This window comes from Erpetoichthys calabaricus, chromosome 5 (genome assembly GCF_900747795.2).
Source record: "Erpetoichthys calabaricus chromosome 5, fErpCal1.3, whole genome shotgun sequence".
In the NCBI taxonomy this organism is placed as follows: Eukaryota; Metazoa; Chordata; class Cladistia; order Polypteriformes; family Polypteridae; genus Erpetoichthys; species Erpetoichthys calabaricus.
Window position 1 is genome coordinate 213,257,478 of NC_041398.2, and position 15,481 is coordinate 213,272,958.

General features: G+C 38.4%; 1 protein-coding gene across 2 annotated transcripts in view; it reads right to left on the bottom strand.

Annotated features, from left to right (window-relative positions):
• LOC114652878 (potassium/sodium hyperpolarization-activated cyclic nucleotide-gated channel 1) overlaps nt 1-15,481 on the bottom strand; it is a 360,830-nt gene that overhangs the window by 321,242 nt on the left and 24,107 nt on the right. For both annotated transcript variants that reach the window (XM_028803184.2, XM_051928272.1), the window contains exon 2: nt 9,091-9,514. In XM_028803184.2, the coding sequence (XP_028659017.1) occupies nt 9,091-9,514 (424 nt within the window). The remainder of the gene's footprint in view (nt 1-9,090; nt 9,515-15,481) is intronic.

Below are 15,481 nucleotides of genomic sequence, written 5' to 3' on the forward strand. Positions count from 1 at the left end.
TTTTAGACTTAGTTTACATTGTTCAGGTACCCATTTCCTTTATCATTCCAACCGTACCCCCATTAACCCCTTAACCGCCCTCTGCCGGATATATCTGGCATCGTAGCTTTATTGCTGACGCCTTACTGCCAGAATTATCCGGCACATTTGCCTGTGGTTATGTGAATGCCTGGCGCATAGTATAACTGGCAGTTTGGCGTGGGTATTATTACTACGTTGTATTTCGACAACTCTGCGGTTGTATTGGCCGCTCACGTGATGTGATTTGAAAGTGAAAGCTGTGAATATGGCGAAACGTAAACTGACTTCAAGTGAGGTTTTGCAGGCGATTTTGGACAATAATTCTGATCATGATTGTAGCAGTTCTGAAGAAGATTTTAGCGACAATGATGATCAGCAACGTGCGCTGCATGATACTGTGAATGACGATGCATCGGATGATGGCGATGAGTGGGTGTATCCCCAGCATCTCAACTGGACTGCTGCCCGTTATCTGAGCCAGATATGGAAGATCCAAACCGTGACCGCTTGTTCAAGCTACATCCTTTGATTGACCATTTATTTGAAACATTTCAGCAGGTATTTCAGCAGGTAAATACTGCTTGAATAAATGTAAAGTAAAAGAACGAAAATTGTTCAGATTTCTCCTGGCATGGGGAATATTTAGGGAGTTGGCGGTTAAAGAGTTAACATGTTTATTGAGGTGATCACCATCGATCAAAGAACTGTCACTTACCGAGTGGTTTCCATGCCCAGAGATGGCGACTGCCTTTTCCATTCTCTGTGTTACATATTGCACGGCCATATCAGGCTCACTCTTGATATCCGGAAGAACATTGTGTCTTATGTATTGAATGACTGGGACAGGTTCAAGGTGTGGACTGATGACGGTACAGGAGATAATTATACTACACAGGAGCACTATAAGTGTAAAATGAGTTGATGGCTGCCGCTGAATTATTTGGTTGTCGCTTTCAAGTGTACCGAAATGGCCAAATATTTTACACCTTTGGACAACCGCCAATGCCTCTTACAAAGCCTTCTTCAAAATGTTTACCCCAATCTACGAAATCTCCACGAAAACGACGTGTCATGGTTAGAGAGAGAGCTATCCTGACACCAAGAAATGACATGACTATGACTATAAACCACATTTTACTTCAAGAACTACCTTCACAACCGAAAACATATCAGTCTGTGGATTCAGTTGTAGAAGTGGAAGACGCAGTGCACTATCCGGTAGAATTTCTCCACACTCTGAATCCTCCAGGCACTCCTGAGCATAATCTAATTTTGAAGGTTGGGGCACCAATAATGTTATTGAGAAACTTACAGCCACTGAAACTTTGTAACGGCACAAGACTTCAGGTCACGTGTCTGCAAAAGAACCTAATTGAGGCAACTATTTTTACTGGCAGTGGCTCAGGGGAGAGAGTTTTTATTCCTCGCATCCCCGTTATACCCTCTGATCTCCCATTTCAATTCAAACGCCTCCAATTTCCAGTAAGGCTCTGCTTCGCAATGGCAATTAATAAGTCTCAGGGACAGACCCTACATTGATTTGAGGCAAGATTGCTTTTCACATGGCCAACTGTACATTGCATGCTCAAGAGTAAGCTCAGCGCACAGCTTGGTCATATTACAACCAGAGGGCCGAACTGACAACGTGGTATACAAACAGATCCTTAAAAAATAATTATTGGCATATTTTCCCTCAGTTTTAAAAGGTTTACTTTTATTCTTAATAAAAATTTCAAGGCAGTACTTCGCCGCTGCGAAGCGCAGGTATTTTGCTAGTTCATTATAAAGCTTTAGTATATCCTCTCTTGACTTGAACTATACACAGTTTACTCTAAAACTCAATAACCTATTAGCCATTTTTATCGCTTTACTATTGTGTAACTGTATTTAATATATTAATTTAAGATGAGTAAAATTTTACAGTTGTTTACAATAAAACTTATTTCCTGCATATTTACTGTAGCCTATCTGAATTTTGTTCTGGCCCTTCAGTTATGACATTTTCAAGTTTAACTCTCTACTTACATTTTGTCTGACTCCCTGTTGCTCATTTTCACCACATGCAATTCAGAAAGAGTTCTGTGCTTAAGCCAATTTTTCACCCATCTGTATGATATGCTCTAGAAGAGTCTAGATCCCTGCCTCTTGTTGTTTGATGACTTGTCTCTTTACATTTGCAAATGTAGTGGTATAAGCTTGTAATTGGAATTCCAGCTATCCATTCATTTTTTTCTGCTGATGATGGAGTTGATGCCAGGATAATCTGCCACAAGGCAGGAAGCAGGGCTGTATGAGACTCTGCCCATTTGCCAAGCACAGTTACACACACACCTCATTCACACAAACAATGCTTGCTTTTGGAATGTGACAGGGATAAAAAATCATAGAGATAGAGGAAAAAAAGGAAAGCTGCACCCAACTCGTATTTATCAAGCTGAGCAACAGCAGCGCTAACCACAAGACCAACATGTCACCCACAATGCCATTAATGTTTTCTCTACAAACCCTCAGCAATAAGTAAGCACAATTTGAAAAGCAAAAAGGGATGAGATGAAGAAACATGCCAATATGAGGCATTCATTGAATCTGTTTGCCTGCCAGCTTCTCTTGTACTGAATGTCAGTTCATCTTTGCTTCCTGCACAGATTTTACGCCTAATGAAGAGACAGCTGACCTAATGATGTTTCATAAGAAGCCAAATTCTGAGCCTGTTTCTTGATGTTCTTATTTCATATTACATTTTGTAGACAATAACTCACTCAAATGAAATGTGCTGAAGCCAAGTGGACACAGCTGGAAAGTGCAGGATCAGAGAGTCAATAAAAGAAAAGCGTGTGAGCCAACTTAATATTTTTAATGATTAAAATCTAGCAAATGGTCCTGAGTGCATTACATTTAAAGTTTTACACCTAACTTTTACTTTTATCATAAAGAAGTACAGCCCATTGAACTGATCAATTAGGCCATTACTTGTAAAATAAATTTCACAGTTTATTTTATATTAAGCCCAATTCTTTTATTTTTGATTTATGCTATTAGTATTATTTATTTGTTTATTTTGTTGTAGTTCAGTGCAGCAAACTGGAGTCAGACAATTTCTTGATCCTGTTATTCTGGGTCAGCCACTTTATTGTGATAGTGCGATATTAGGCCTGCTTTTATAGTTTTGTTGTTTAAACTACAAAAGAAAATAGCTATAATGCAAAACCATCCATCCATCCATTTCCCAACCCGCTGAATCCTAACACAGGGTCACGGGGGTCTGCTGGAGCCAATCCCAGCCAACACAGGGCACAAGGCAGGAACCAATCCCAGGCAGGGTGCCAACCCACCACAGGACACACACAAACACACCCACACACCAAGCACACACTAGGGCCAATTTAGAATCGCCAATCCACCTAACCTGCATGTCTGTGGACTGTGGGAGGAAACCGGAGCGCCCGGAGGAAACCCACGCAGACACGGGGAGAACATGCAAACTCCACGCAGGGAGGACCCAGGAAGCGAACCCAGGTCCCCAGGTCTCCCAACTACGAGGCAGCAGCGCTACCCACTGCGCCACCATGCCGCCATGCAAAACCTTAAACAAAATTAATCACCTTGTAATGTTAAATTTTGAATAAAACAATCTGTGAAGAAAATAAATATTTATTGATAGCATGCATTAATAAAAGTATTAAAGTGAAAGTTGTCAATGCTTACAGTCTGACTGTCTATGGTTTATTTACTCAGTGTGGAGCACAGCGGGTGCAACTTATTTTTGTGTATTATAGTATGTGTAGAATTAGTCAAATATTCTGACTGAGAGAAACCATGCAAGATTTCCAGTGTGCTGTAAAATGAAAATGGCAATAAAGATTCTTGATTCTTGACAACGGAATTGGTCGAATGATCACACTATGTATCGTACTGTGCAAAGATCTTAGGCACTTATGAAAAATATTAATCTTATATGTTTATTTCAAATCTTCTGGATTAGCATGCCAATAGAAAATAGCATATTTTAGAGAAGGGGTTCTCAAAGTTAGTCCTGGAGGCCCACTACGGCTTCAGTTTTTTGCTTCAACCAGATTATAATCAGTGACAACTGCTAACACTGATCTCAATTAATTAGCTGGTGTATTTTTTGTCTTCTCTTGTTCTACAGTACATTAAGAAAGCACAAAGGCATGATTTTTACATCTATAAGACATTTAGAAACATTTCCATTTTGCTATAGATTTAAGTGCTTAACTCACTTTTGTAGGTTTCATTCTATTTTTCCCTTTCTCCATGCAGTTTGCTCCCTTCATTGTATCTTAATAATGACAATTAAAAATGAGCAGAGCAGACACCCAGGCAAACAGCACTGAATCATTGACTGCAACTACTTTAGCGTTAGGCCCACTAATTAGAAAATAATGGATTAATTAAACAATTAGAACGCCAGGAAAAATAGAATGAACATTAAGATGAAAATATTGTTAAAAAGAAAACAAACACATTATTCCCATATAACTGCTTAGTACATTTTAATATTAGTTAGTTTTCTAATTTCTACATTGTTCCCAAAACACAGAATCTGGGCAATTACAGTTCACTTAATTAGCCCAGAAGTCTAATTAAAAACAGAAGCTGGTTGAAACAAAAACCTGCAACTACAGCGGATCCCCAGGACCGACGTTGGGAACCTCTGTTTTAGAGTTTCAAGTATTCCTTGTAATACAATGTGATATGTGAATTTTCCTTAAAAAATAAACTAAAATAGCAAAAGGCCATCTTCCAGTTACAAAAACATGACATCTTTGTAGGCATAGCCAAGTGCTTGATTAAAGTGCTTATGATCAATGAGATAAACTGTAGGTTGATCCTAAATGAATAACTGAAAGAGAAACAGCTGTGTCAAGGGAATACAACTGGGCAAGGGACAACCAAACCAAAAAAGTGAGGTTGTGGTAGATGTGGAAGTTTAGCCTGCAAATCTTGCACTATGGCAAAAGTGATTGTGGTGACAAGACACAAAGTAGTCATTTTGCATCATCATGGTTTCTCCACTGCGGTGGGTTGGCACCCTGCCTGGGATTGGTTCCTGCCTTGTGCCCTGTGTTGGCTGGGATTGGCTCCAGCAGACCCCCGTGACCCTGTGTTCGGATTCAGCGGGTTGGAAAATGGATGGATGGATGGATGGATGGTTTCTCCAACGCAGAAATTTAATGACCGACAGGTGTTGCCAGATGTACTGTCCAGGCTCTTCTGCATAAGCACAAAGAAATGGGCAAGGCTGAGGAAAAGAAATGCATTGGTTGGCTGGCCATGGAATCAACAAATGAGAAATACTTCAAGCTAACATGCCTTTGAAATAAGAAGATGGCCAGCACCACTATCTGCTCAGAACTGGCAGAAACCATTGGGACCTTAATACACCAATCTACAATCTGAAGAAGTCTTAGCAGAAGTGGTCTTCATAAAGGAGTTATGATGAAAAAGGCATTCCTTCAAAGTGAGAACAAAGTCAAACAGCTCCTGAAAAAACAAGAATTAGAATACAGAAAAGTGGCAGCAGGTGCTCTGGACTGATGTGTCAAAATGTGAAATTTTTGGCTCTAACAGAAGGCAATTTGTCTGCCAATGGCCTAGAGAATGGTACAAACATGAATGTCTGAAGGCAACTGTGATGCATGGTGGAGGTTCCCTGCAGGTTTGGACCTGCATTTATGCAAATCGAGTTGGTGATTTCATCAAAGAGAAGTACAAGCAGATTGCTATCTATCATGTAGTGCCATCAGGGAGATGTGTGATCTCTCCCAGCTTCTTTCTGCAGCATGACAATGACTGCAATAACACAGACAAAATCATAAAAAACTACCAGCAGAGAAAAGAGGAACAAGACATCTTTCAAGAGATGGTAATGTCCCCATGAAGTTCTGATCTGAACATCATTCAGCCAGTCTGGGATTACTTGCAGAGTCTAAAGTCTACGGTTCAACAGTAGCACGTTCTACAAGCAGCTTAAAAGAACCAACCATGCGAGGACCTTCAGGAGCTGCATGACAGTGGGCCTAAGAGAATTGCTGCTGTTATTAAAGCAAATGGCGGGTCACATTAAATGTTGATTTCATTTGTTTTTTTCTGTTTACTGTATTTTCACAGCATTTTTTTCACTGGTGCCTAAGATGTTTCCATATATGGTATGTTATTAAACCATATGCTTTTATTATAAATGTCACATCTTATAAAAATAGCTTCATTAACCATGCTCATATTCCCCGGCTTTCTAATGCATATATTCTAAACTGTATCTGATTATTTAAAAGGGCAGCTATGTGCTGGTTTTTCCTATTATATGCTGGAGTCATAAATCTTCAGCACTCGTATAACAGTTTTATTAGAATTGCAGTACTAACCACCAGCCCAGCCATACAAGCTGACTTTTTGTTTTATGTAAGTCTCAAAAAGTGGCTGATGGCTGAGCAAGTATTATATTCTGCTCATTCTATGAGTCATGTCTATTTAACAATAAAATTTGACAACAACACCACAAATGGTGTAATAATGCCTCAGGTCCACTAATTAAATACATCCAGTTTTAGACTGTGGAAAATATAAAAATAATTAATCAAGCTCAATGCCCACTTTCTATTTGCAGAAAATGTGTCTTTGGAGCCTATGGAGTTGAGGCCGGCTTTGTTTCTTTGTATCCCAGCTCCGTTGTCTATTGGGCTACTGGGAAATTAAATTGTTCCCTTTTTTCAATCCTATTTTTTGTAAAAATTGATCTATTTGTACGGAATGATTACAATAAAATTAATAAAATATAAAAAAAAAATTCAAAAAAATTGTTCCCTTTTTTTAAGACAACCAGGAAGAAAGGCTGATGCTACCTGTGCAAAATGTACATTTTGTCACATGACAATCAGACTGTTATGATCTAACCAAATGGAAAAATATAAATCCATCCATCCATCCATTTTCCAACCCGCTGAATCCGAACACAGGGTCACGGGGGTCTGCTGGAGCCAATCCCAGCCAACACAGGGCACAAGGCAGGAACCAATCCTGGGCAGGGTGCCAACCCACCGCAGGACACACACAAAAACACCCACACACCAAGCACACACTAGGGCCAATTTAGAATCGCCAATCCACCTAACCTGCATGTCTTTGGACTGTGGGAGGAAACCGGAGCGACCGGAGGAAACCCACGCAGACACGGGGAGAACATGTAAACTGCACGCAGGGAGGACCCGGGAATCGAACCCAGGTCCCCAGGTGTCCCAACTGCGAGGCAGCAGCGCTACCCACTGCGCCACCGTGCCGCCCGAAAAATATAAATAAACTAATTAATTAATTAATTAGTGAATGGCAGAAAGTTTGTTATTTGATATGTGCTGAGTGACAGATGTTTCCCCGTTCACCCCTAAAATCCCAAAGTTAATTTTCCCTTTTCTAACTAAATGCAGCAACTTATTCCTTCTTTCCTTAGCACTAAGCACCAGATGGTTTTTTTTCCACAAATGCTAGATTTCTGTTTCAAACACCAATTTTTTTAATTTTAGGTTTTCCTTGCATGCTATGCATTATATTTTTTCTAATCACTTGGCATTTTGTATATTTTGCTTTATTAACCAAAGAATGTCACATGGTTTCCATTATTTTCAATATCTCTTCAAGATCAGACAAGGAAACAAGCTTCCCAAGTGCTTTACATACAAAACAGTGATCATTATGTGTTGTAACAGCACACATAAGAAAACAATGGCAATATCTGTCACACTGTTTTTGACTTAACACTCTAAGAATGGCAAAGTATAGAAATAAAGAAAAAAAAAAAAGTGAATGTTAAAAGAAAAACAGTTACAAAATTACTTTAAATGCCCTGAGATTCTGATACAAAGGAGCTAAAGCTATTAGCTACGCTATCTTATTTACTGAAACAGCATCCAACAGGTGGCCATCTCTCCCATGGTGTTCATACTCTGAGCTCCTGCTTACAGATTTCAATTTGGCTGAGCAAAGTAATAACAGAGCAACCTGCTGGTCTACTGCTGTCTTTTAACTTGACAATATTTAGATGCATTTTTACTAGGATACAAATATGAAAAAATAAAATTTTCAATAACTTCATAATATACAGTAAATGTCCTGCACTTTTCCCATTTGAAAAAACACATTTATACTAAACCTGTGCTGACCTGCTAATGTTGTTAATTCAAACAAGTTAAACATTCCTCTCTGTTGAATAATGTTTCCCCCTGGCTTTGCAAGAAAGGCAATTTGTCAAATAACTAAAAATAATATTTTAACATAATCAGTAATTATCAGCTTTTGTGTTTGTTAGTACTAGTAGCATTTGCACATGATGGAGATCTCTACGCTAGTGTGGACACCAACAAGTTTACCTGCCACCTCCAGTATTTTCTTGCTTTTATTCAAAGAAACACCATGCAGTCTAAAGCTGAATTTCCTGTTTGAACAAGTGTGTAAAGTATCTATCTATCTATCTATCTATCTATCTATCTATCTATCTATCTATCTATCTATCTATCTATCTATCTATCTATCTATCTATCTATCTATCTATCTATCTATCTATCTATCTATCTATCTATCTATCTATCTATATCACTGCTTAGTATTTTCTTTCTCTTAAAGACACACAATGCCTGAACAAACTTATCAGGAAAGCCTGCTCCTTCAGAGTGTTAACCTTGGCCACACTGCAAGCTGTTGTGGAAAGGAGGATGTTCGCGAAACTAAATGCCATTATGAAAGGCGCTCTCTTGGTGCACTTTTAGTGTCAGGCTTATTCCTCCACGATGTGCTAAGAAGTGCCTCTTTGATCTTTTCTGCCCACTGCTATCAAACAATTCAATGCTTCCTCCCGATGTCCCAAACTAAATGCATATACTCTTTAAGTTCTTTTAGCAATTTCTGCACAACATATATATTTATTAATCTATTTTTCCTGTTAGTCTGTACTCAATACTTCTAAATTTCCCCTTGGGATTAATAAAGTTTATCTAATATAATTTAATAAAGGAAAACAACATTAAACAAACAAAATACGAAGATTTCACTTTTACTTACCTCTTCCCACTGGTGTATATAACGGATAAGTCTTGAAAGTCTTAACAAACGCAACAGACTGAGGATTTTGGTAAATCTCACTATACGCAGTGCTCTAGCAGTCTTGTAAACTTCTGAATCAAATCCTTTCTCAACAATTAAAAAAATATAATCCACAGGTATGGATGAGAGGAAATCAACCACAAACCAGCTTTTCAAGTAATTCATTTTTATCACTTTGGGGTCCAGAATTATTTCAGAACTTTCTTCTATAACAATCCCAGTTCTAAAATTCATTACAAGGTCCACCAGGAAGATGGTGTCTGATGCAACGTTAAATACAAGCCATGGCGTTGTTGTTTGTTCTGTAAAGAAGGTGATTCCTACAGGAATGATTATTAGATTCCCAACCATCATTATTAGCATGATCAGATCCCAGTAAAACCTGAAATAAAAGGAAAAAATAGATTACACTTTTAAGGAGGTACTCTAATAATCTTGCACAGATTTTCTAAATCAGTCATTTAGTATCAAGTCCATATGCTGTATTTTATATGTAAAGCTCAGAATTTATGTGCTGCAAAAGACATTTTCTGCAATTTATGAGAAAACATGCAAAACATTAGTTAACAAAAGGTAAACTTCTGTTCACACAACTGATGCCTACAAGTAAAACATTTATTACATTATTGTTAATTTAATTTTATGTTATTCTATTTTATCATATTTCACCATCTTTCAGTCCATCCTATTCATTCTAGCAGCACTGATTCAAGGCAGGAAACACACCTAGATGGGTTACGATCTGAGCTGTATTTATATTTTTTGAAATTGCTCCTTGGCCTTTAAAATAACCAATGCATCATATTTTTTTATGTAATAATAATAATAATAATAATAATAATAATAAACAACCTTATTTATATAGATTCATATACATTTTTAATAATGTTCAAAAGTAAATATTTCTTGCGGCAGCACCATATTGTTTATTTGTGCCAACATTTTCGGCATTCTGTTTAGTCTGTTTGCTATTCAAGGTGAACCAGAAGCGTGTGGAACATTACGTCATCAGGTCAATGGGATAAAAGACAGTAATGTGCACTTTCTGGTTTGTCCAAGTTTTTGGCTACAACTAAGAAAAGACTGACTAGTTCTCGTTAGTGTTTTAATCTGATTTTTGGCAACTAATTGTTTTGGTAATTGACTATGATTTTTGTCTTACATTTTGGCTTCAGTTACGTGAAATCATTTTGTATTTTGACTCCTTCACTATGTTTTTTTTATTTATAATTTTTGTTTCATGTTCTAGGATTGTTCATTAGAGTTCCGTCTTTCTGGTATAGACCCTTTCCTGTTAATAAAACCAAAATTCATCTCTTGATTCCATTCTTATTGAAATATTGCAGCCATCCAGTGGAGCCAATACAGAATACTTTGCATTTTTTCATATTCTGTATATTTCTGCTTATTATTATTAGTTATATTGTTTTTTTTTCTTGTTAGTTTTCGCTATTATACTGTTACAGTCTGTAAGAAAGTATTTCTTGGGATCCGTCTGGAGAAATGCAAAGAAAGTTACCCTTTTAGCAAAAGGTGGCAATGCTCATAGGTAATCATTGATTAGTTTATTGTAACAAAACAATATTATTTTGAAGTTATGTAAAGCCATGTAAGGTGAGGAACCCACAACTGCTCAGGCACACAAACTGCTAATCTGCTTATCTCAGTAAACTCAGTAATTTTGACCATTGCATAATTGTTGGCACCAGACAGGCTGGTGTATTTCTGTAACTGTTGATCTCCTGTGATTCTTATGCACAACAGTCTCTAGAGGTTACCCAGAATAATGTGTTAAAATTTAAAAAAACATCAGAGAGAAACATGTGGACTCAAACGCCTTATTGATAAGAAAGGTCAGAGTTAAAATGGCCAGTCAGGTTTGAAGTGGCAGAAAGGCTACAGTAACTCAGATAACCACTCTGTACAACTTTGGTGAGCAGAAAAGCATCTCTGAATGCACAAGTCAAAATTTGAGATGGATGTGTGAAAAAGGTAATAGACCAAATCAGGTTCAAGTCACAAAGCAAAAGTCATCTCAAACTGGTTTCATGAGCATGACAGTGAGTTCAGTGTTGTTCAGTGGCCTTCCCAGTCACTGGATTTGAGTCCAGGAGAACACCTTTGGGATGTAGTAGAATGGGATATTCACAGCTGACAAAATGGCAGAAGTTGTGTGATGACCTCACGTTAACATGGACTAGAATCTCAAAGGAATTTTTCCAACATCTTGTGGAATCCATGCCATGAAAAATTGAGGCTGTTTTGAGAGAAAAAGAAGCTCCCCCCAGTATTAGCATCATGTCCCTAAGAGATTGTTCAGGGTACCCTTCCACACTGCATTTCCCAAAATTAAATCATGTCCATTGGTGCAACGAACGTTTCCTGCTGATCACACATATCCACACATATGTTTACCTGTTAAGATTTCGAATCACCAGTTAACTTACACGTATATTTAGGATATTTGAAGGGCGCTTATTAACTGGAAAGCACCCATTGGGGCACAGAAAAAAGGTTCAAACACTACACAGAGAGTGACTGGGCCTCAGTTAAGATTTTTCTGCCTCACAACATAAGATTATACTCTGATCAATTACAATTCTTTTCTCATTCTGCAGTTAATTTTACTGAAAACAAAGTAAACATAAATCTTATTAAAGCAAAGTAATAGGAAAATTCATTGCAAATGCTACTCTCTGATAACATTACATCTTGCCTTGGTTTAAAATCAGGGTTTATGTACAACAGTCAATTTTGATGACTTGCTGCATCAGTTACAGAGGCATAACAAGACTGCGTGCAAGGCAGGGACCAAAACCTAGACTGGACACCAGTCTATTGTAGGGCATATTTACAACTGTATCACCAGTCACTCTAATACAGACAATGAGTATTCTTAAATTAACCTAAAATGGACTTTGAAAAATGCAAAAAAGTGGAAAACTTCAGGAAAACCCTGGCAGAAAATGCAAATTCTAAACAGACAGTGGTCATGATCTGAAGTAAGGACTCTGAAGTTGTTATTACAACACTGCAATATTACATAAAGTTTACTTACATTCTAAAATTAGCTTCAAAAGCAAAGAGTTTTGTTTAATAATTACAGTATTACTTTCTATAATTTTTGTTTTGAATTTAAATCACCAAGATGAAACATTGATCAGCTTTGATTTTGGCCACTGATGGTACAGCAGATATACAAATGGTATGAAGTACCCTGTAGTGCAGTGAGATTGGGGGTGGACATAGCTACTGAATATGATTTACTGAATAAAGTTGGAAAAATCTGACAGAATGCTCCATCAGAGATTTCAGCATAGCTGCCTATGATATATTACATTATTTTCTTCATATAAACCAGAATGAAGGAGTTGAAAGCAGTAGTATGTTTCAGAAGCTGGGCTATAAGACATCGTTGTGCAGAATACATTGAACTCAATAATGCAATAAAGCATGTAGTACTACATCTCCATTTAGGGTGCAATAGCTGGGGCCTAGGAGTTAATTATTTCTGAGGTACTGAAATATAATGGAGAACTACAAGCCTAGTGATAGAGGTTCCTCAGTTCAATAGATGGAAGCAAGGAATCACTTTCAGTAACTCATGGTACCCAACAAATCATTTTGGGAAGGGGTATTGCCTGGCCCTTCATGAAAAAGATGGGGTCTTGTGTCAGGGGACATCCGGGTTGCTAACAGGAGTGCTACAAGGATAGACCCAAGTTCCAACCCAGGAAGTTATTCCCAGGGTAGTCCTGGAAGTAGTTGTTGGCCAAGACTTCTCTTCAGATGCTAAGGGACAATTCAATTGTGGATAGTGTTATAATTATTTATTATTTTATAATCCAACATGCAGTCTCCATCTTTCGTCTCTATTTCTATCCAACAAAGCCATTTGTCTACCATCATCTTACTACAATTGTTAGTATGTTTTCATGATAGAATAATTTTATCTTGAAAACTCTTTGAGCCAGTCAGTTAGGGTTGGTAAGATAGGAAATTTATCCTAGCATGCAACTTTAATAAGCTGCAAAAAAGGATATGAAGACTTAGAAAAGCATCATTTGTCAGATTCACCCTTGAACCAAAATACTGTGCACATGTAGCCACTATAGTTCAATGTGTCCTCTGAGAATCTGAAAATGTCTAAAAGGTGTGGGAGAAGTTATTGAATGAGAAACGCCATTTTGTCAGCCATGATTCAATTCTATTCTGCATTGACTAGCTGACAGCTCCTTTCCATCTGTCTCCATAACAGCTTAATCCACAGGAGCAGTGTGATAATTCTCACCACATTAGTGCCAAAAATGTTTTTTTTAATTTAACATGTATAATACTTTGCAAATTAAGCAATTTTTTTTCCATGGTATCAAGTTACTTCATTTGCTCCACTTTTTTCTCATATTATCTGCTGGGAAATAAATCAAGCAAGTATTGCTTCAGTAGAAAGCAGCTGCAACTAAAGTATAACATTAAACAGGTATGTTGTATAAGAGTTGCCTATTGCGGTGTAGTGATGGCATCCAGCAGAGCTGCTGACTGCTAAGCCTATAGAAAATCGTGTTTATCTGAGCTGGTTAACTCATTTGGGTATGTCATCTGCAGCAGAGCTATGAATACAAGGGCCAGGGTTCAGTGTGCAAGTGAGGGACAGACTGGGGTAGGAGCTAAGGGCCAACACTATTTCAGATACAATAGTTGCTTTTTTAAGTAATTATAATGCAACAATGTGTAAATTTTTTTTCCACAAGTTTAATCAAATGCTGCAGTATGTAAAAAGTGTGCGATTTGCCACCTTCAGCACCTGCTGAACTGAGATAAGCTGGGAAACATGCCCCAGCTGGATAAGTTGCTTGCTTTGCTGTTCTGTAACTGAGCTGGAAACCACAAGATCATAGTCTGGAATCTACAAGTGGAACTGTTTTGGAGGGTATGTTTGATGTCTGTAAATACAAATTGATGACATAGCTTTTAATTTGTCATATGTCTTAAGTATTTTTCCTGGTTTTGTGGTTATGAAGCATTTCCCAATACTGGACTAACTCCCATTATGTGAATCAACTAGACCAAAGATTGCCATTATATTTTACTGTAGGTGTTATGTGTTATGCAGGGGGTGCTGTTAAGCTTAATCTTTGATTTTCTTGAGAAATTCTCCAATATTCTGCCCCAGCTCTCCCACACAGGACAATGTGACAAAGGATATTAAGTAGATGAGTCTTTACTTAAAACAAAAAGCACTTCCAGCTATTTGCATTCTGATGGATCACTGCCATGTGAAGCTCACCTACAGGCAACCAGATTGTGAATGAGAATGTGTGCATTGTGAACTGTCATGGCTTTGACAAGACTCATTGCTTCACTATGTGGGCGCAGGCAGTAATTCGGAGTGTAATTGAATGTACACAAATATTAAGTCATTAAGGTTTAGTGAGACATGTAAAGGAGCTTGTAGATACTGAAGCTCAAGTAGTGATCATGCCTGCTAAGGAATTTAACTCTTTGTGGGCTGAATATTTTTCCAGTTTTCTGAAAAGCGCACATATTTCAATATAAATGTCCTTTGCTGCATACCGTGGCTGTTGTCGCGCCCATTTGGCAACTCTAGCAACAGCAGGGGCAACTCAGTGACCAGCAGGAATATGCGATGGGCCGGCTGCCTGGCTGTCTTCGAGCAGCAGTAGTGGTTGCAGTGTGACGCAATCTGGTTTGTACCTATCGTCATCGTAAGAGGCAATCCTCCCGGGTGAATGTTGCCGTAGGCCCATTAGTTTTCTGAAAAGCACACAGAAATGCATATAAAATGTCCTTTGCTGCATACCGTGGCTGCTGTCGCGCCCATTTGGCAACTCTGGCAGCAGCGGGGACAACTCAGTGACCAGCAGGAATACGCGATGGGCCGGCTGCCTGGCTATCTTCGTGCAGCAGTAGTGGTCGCAGTGTGATGTAATCTGGTTTGTACCTCTCGTCATCATAAGAGGCGGTCCTCCCGGGTGAACGTTGCCGTAGGTCCATTAGCTACACGGACATGTTCAGCACCACGATCAGCTGACGCTGGTCCCTTCACTTTCGTTTCCGATCTCCAGATCACTTACATCAAAATCCAACAACTCAGAGTCCGACTCAGTGATATGATATGCAAAACATCGTCCACAGAGTATTTTGTTTTGCGTATTCGCTTTGGTCTTTCACCAGATGTTAATGCCATTTGAGGGGGTGTTTGATCTTTGCTGCTCACGCACGTGCAGGAAATCTCAGTCGAATCAACAAAGCTAACTTTAAAAAGAGTCGAATTAAAATATAATGGTGAGTTTTGTCACAGTTTGCAGCTGATTACCGTCCTCTACCC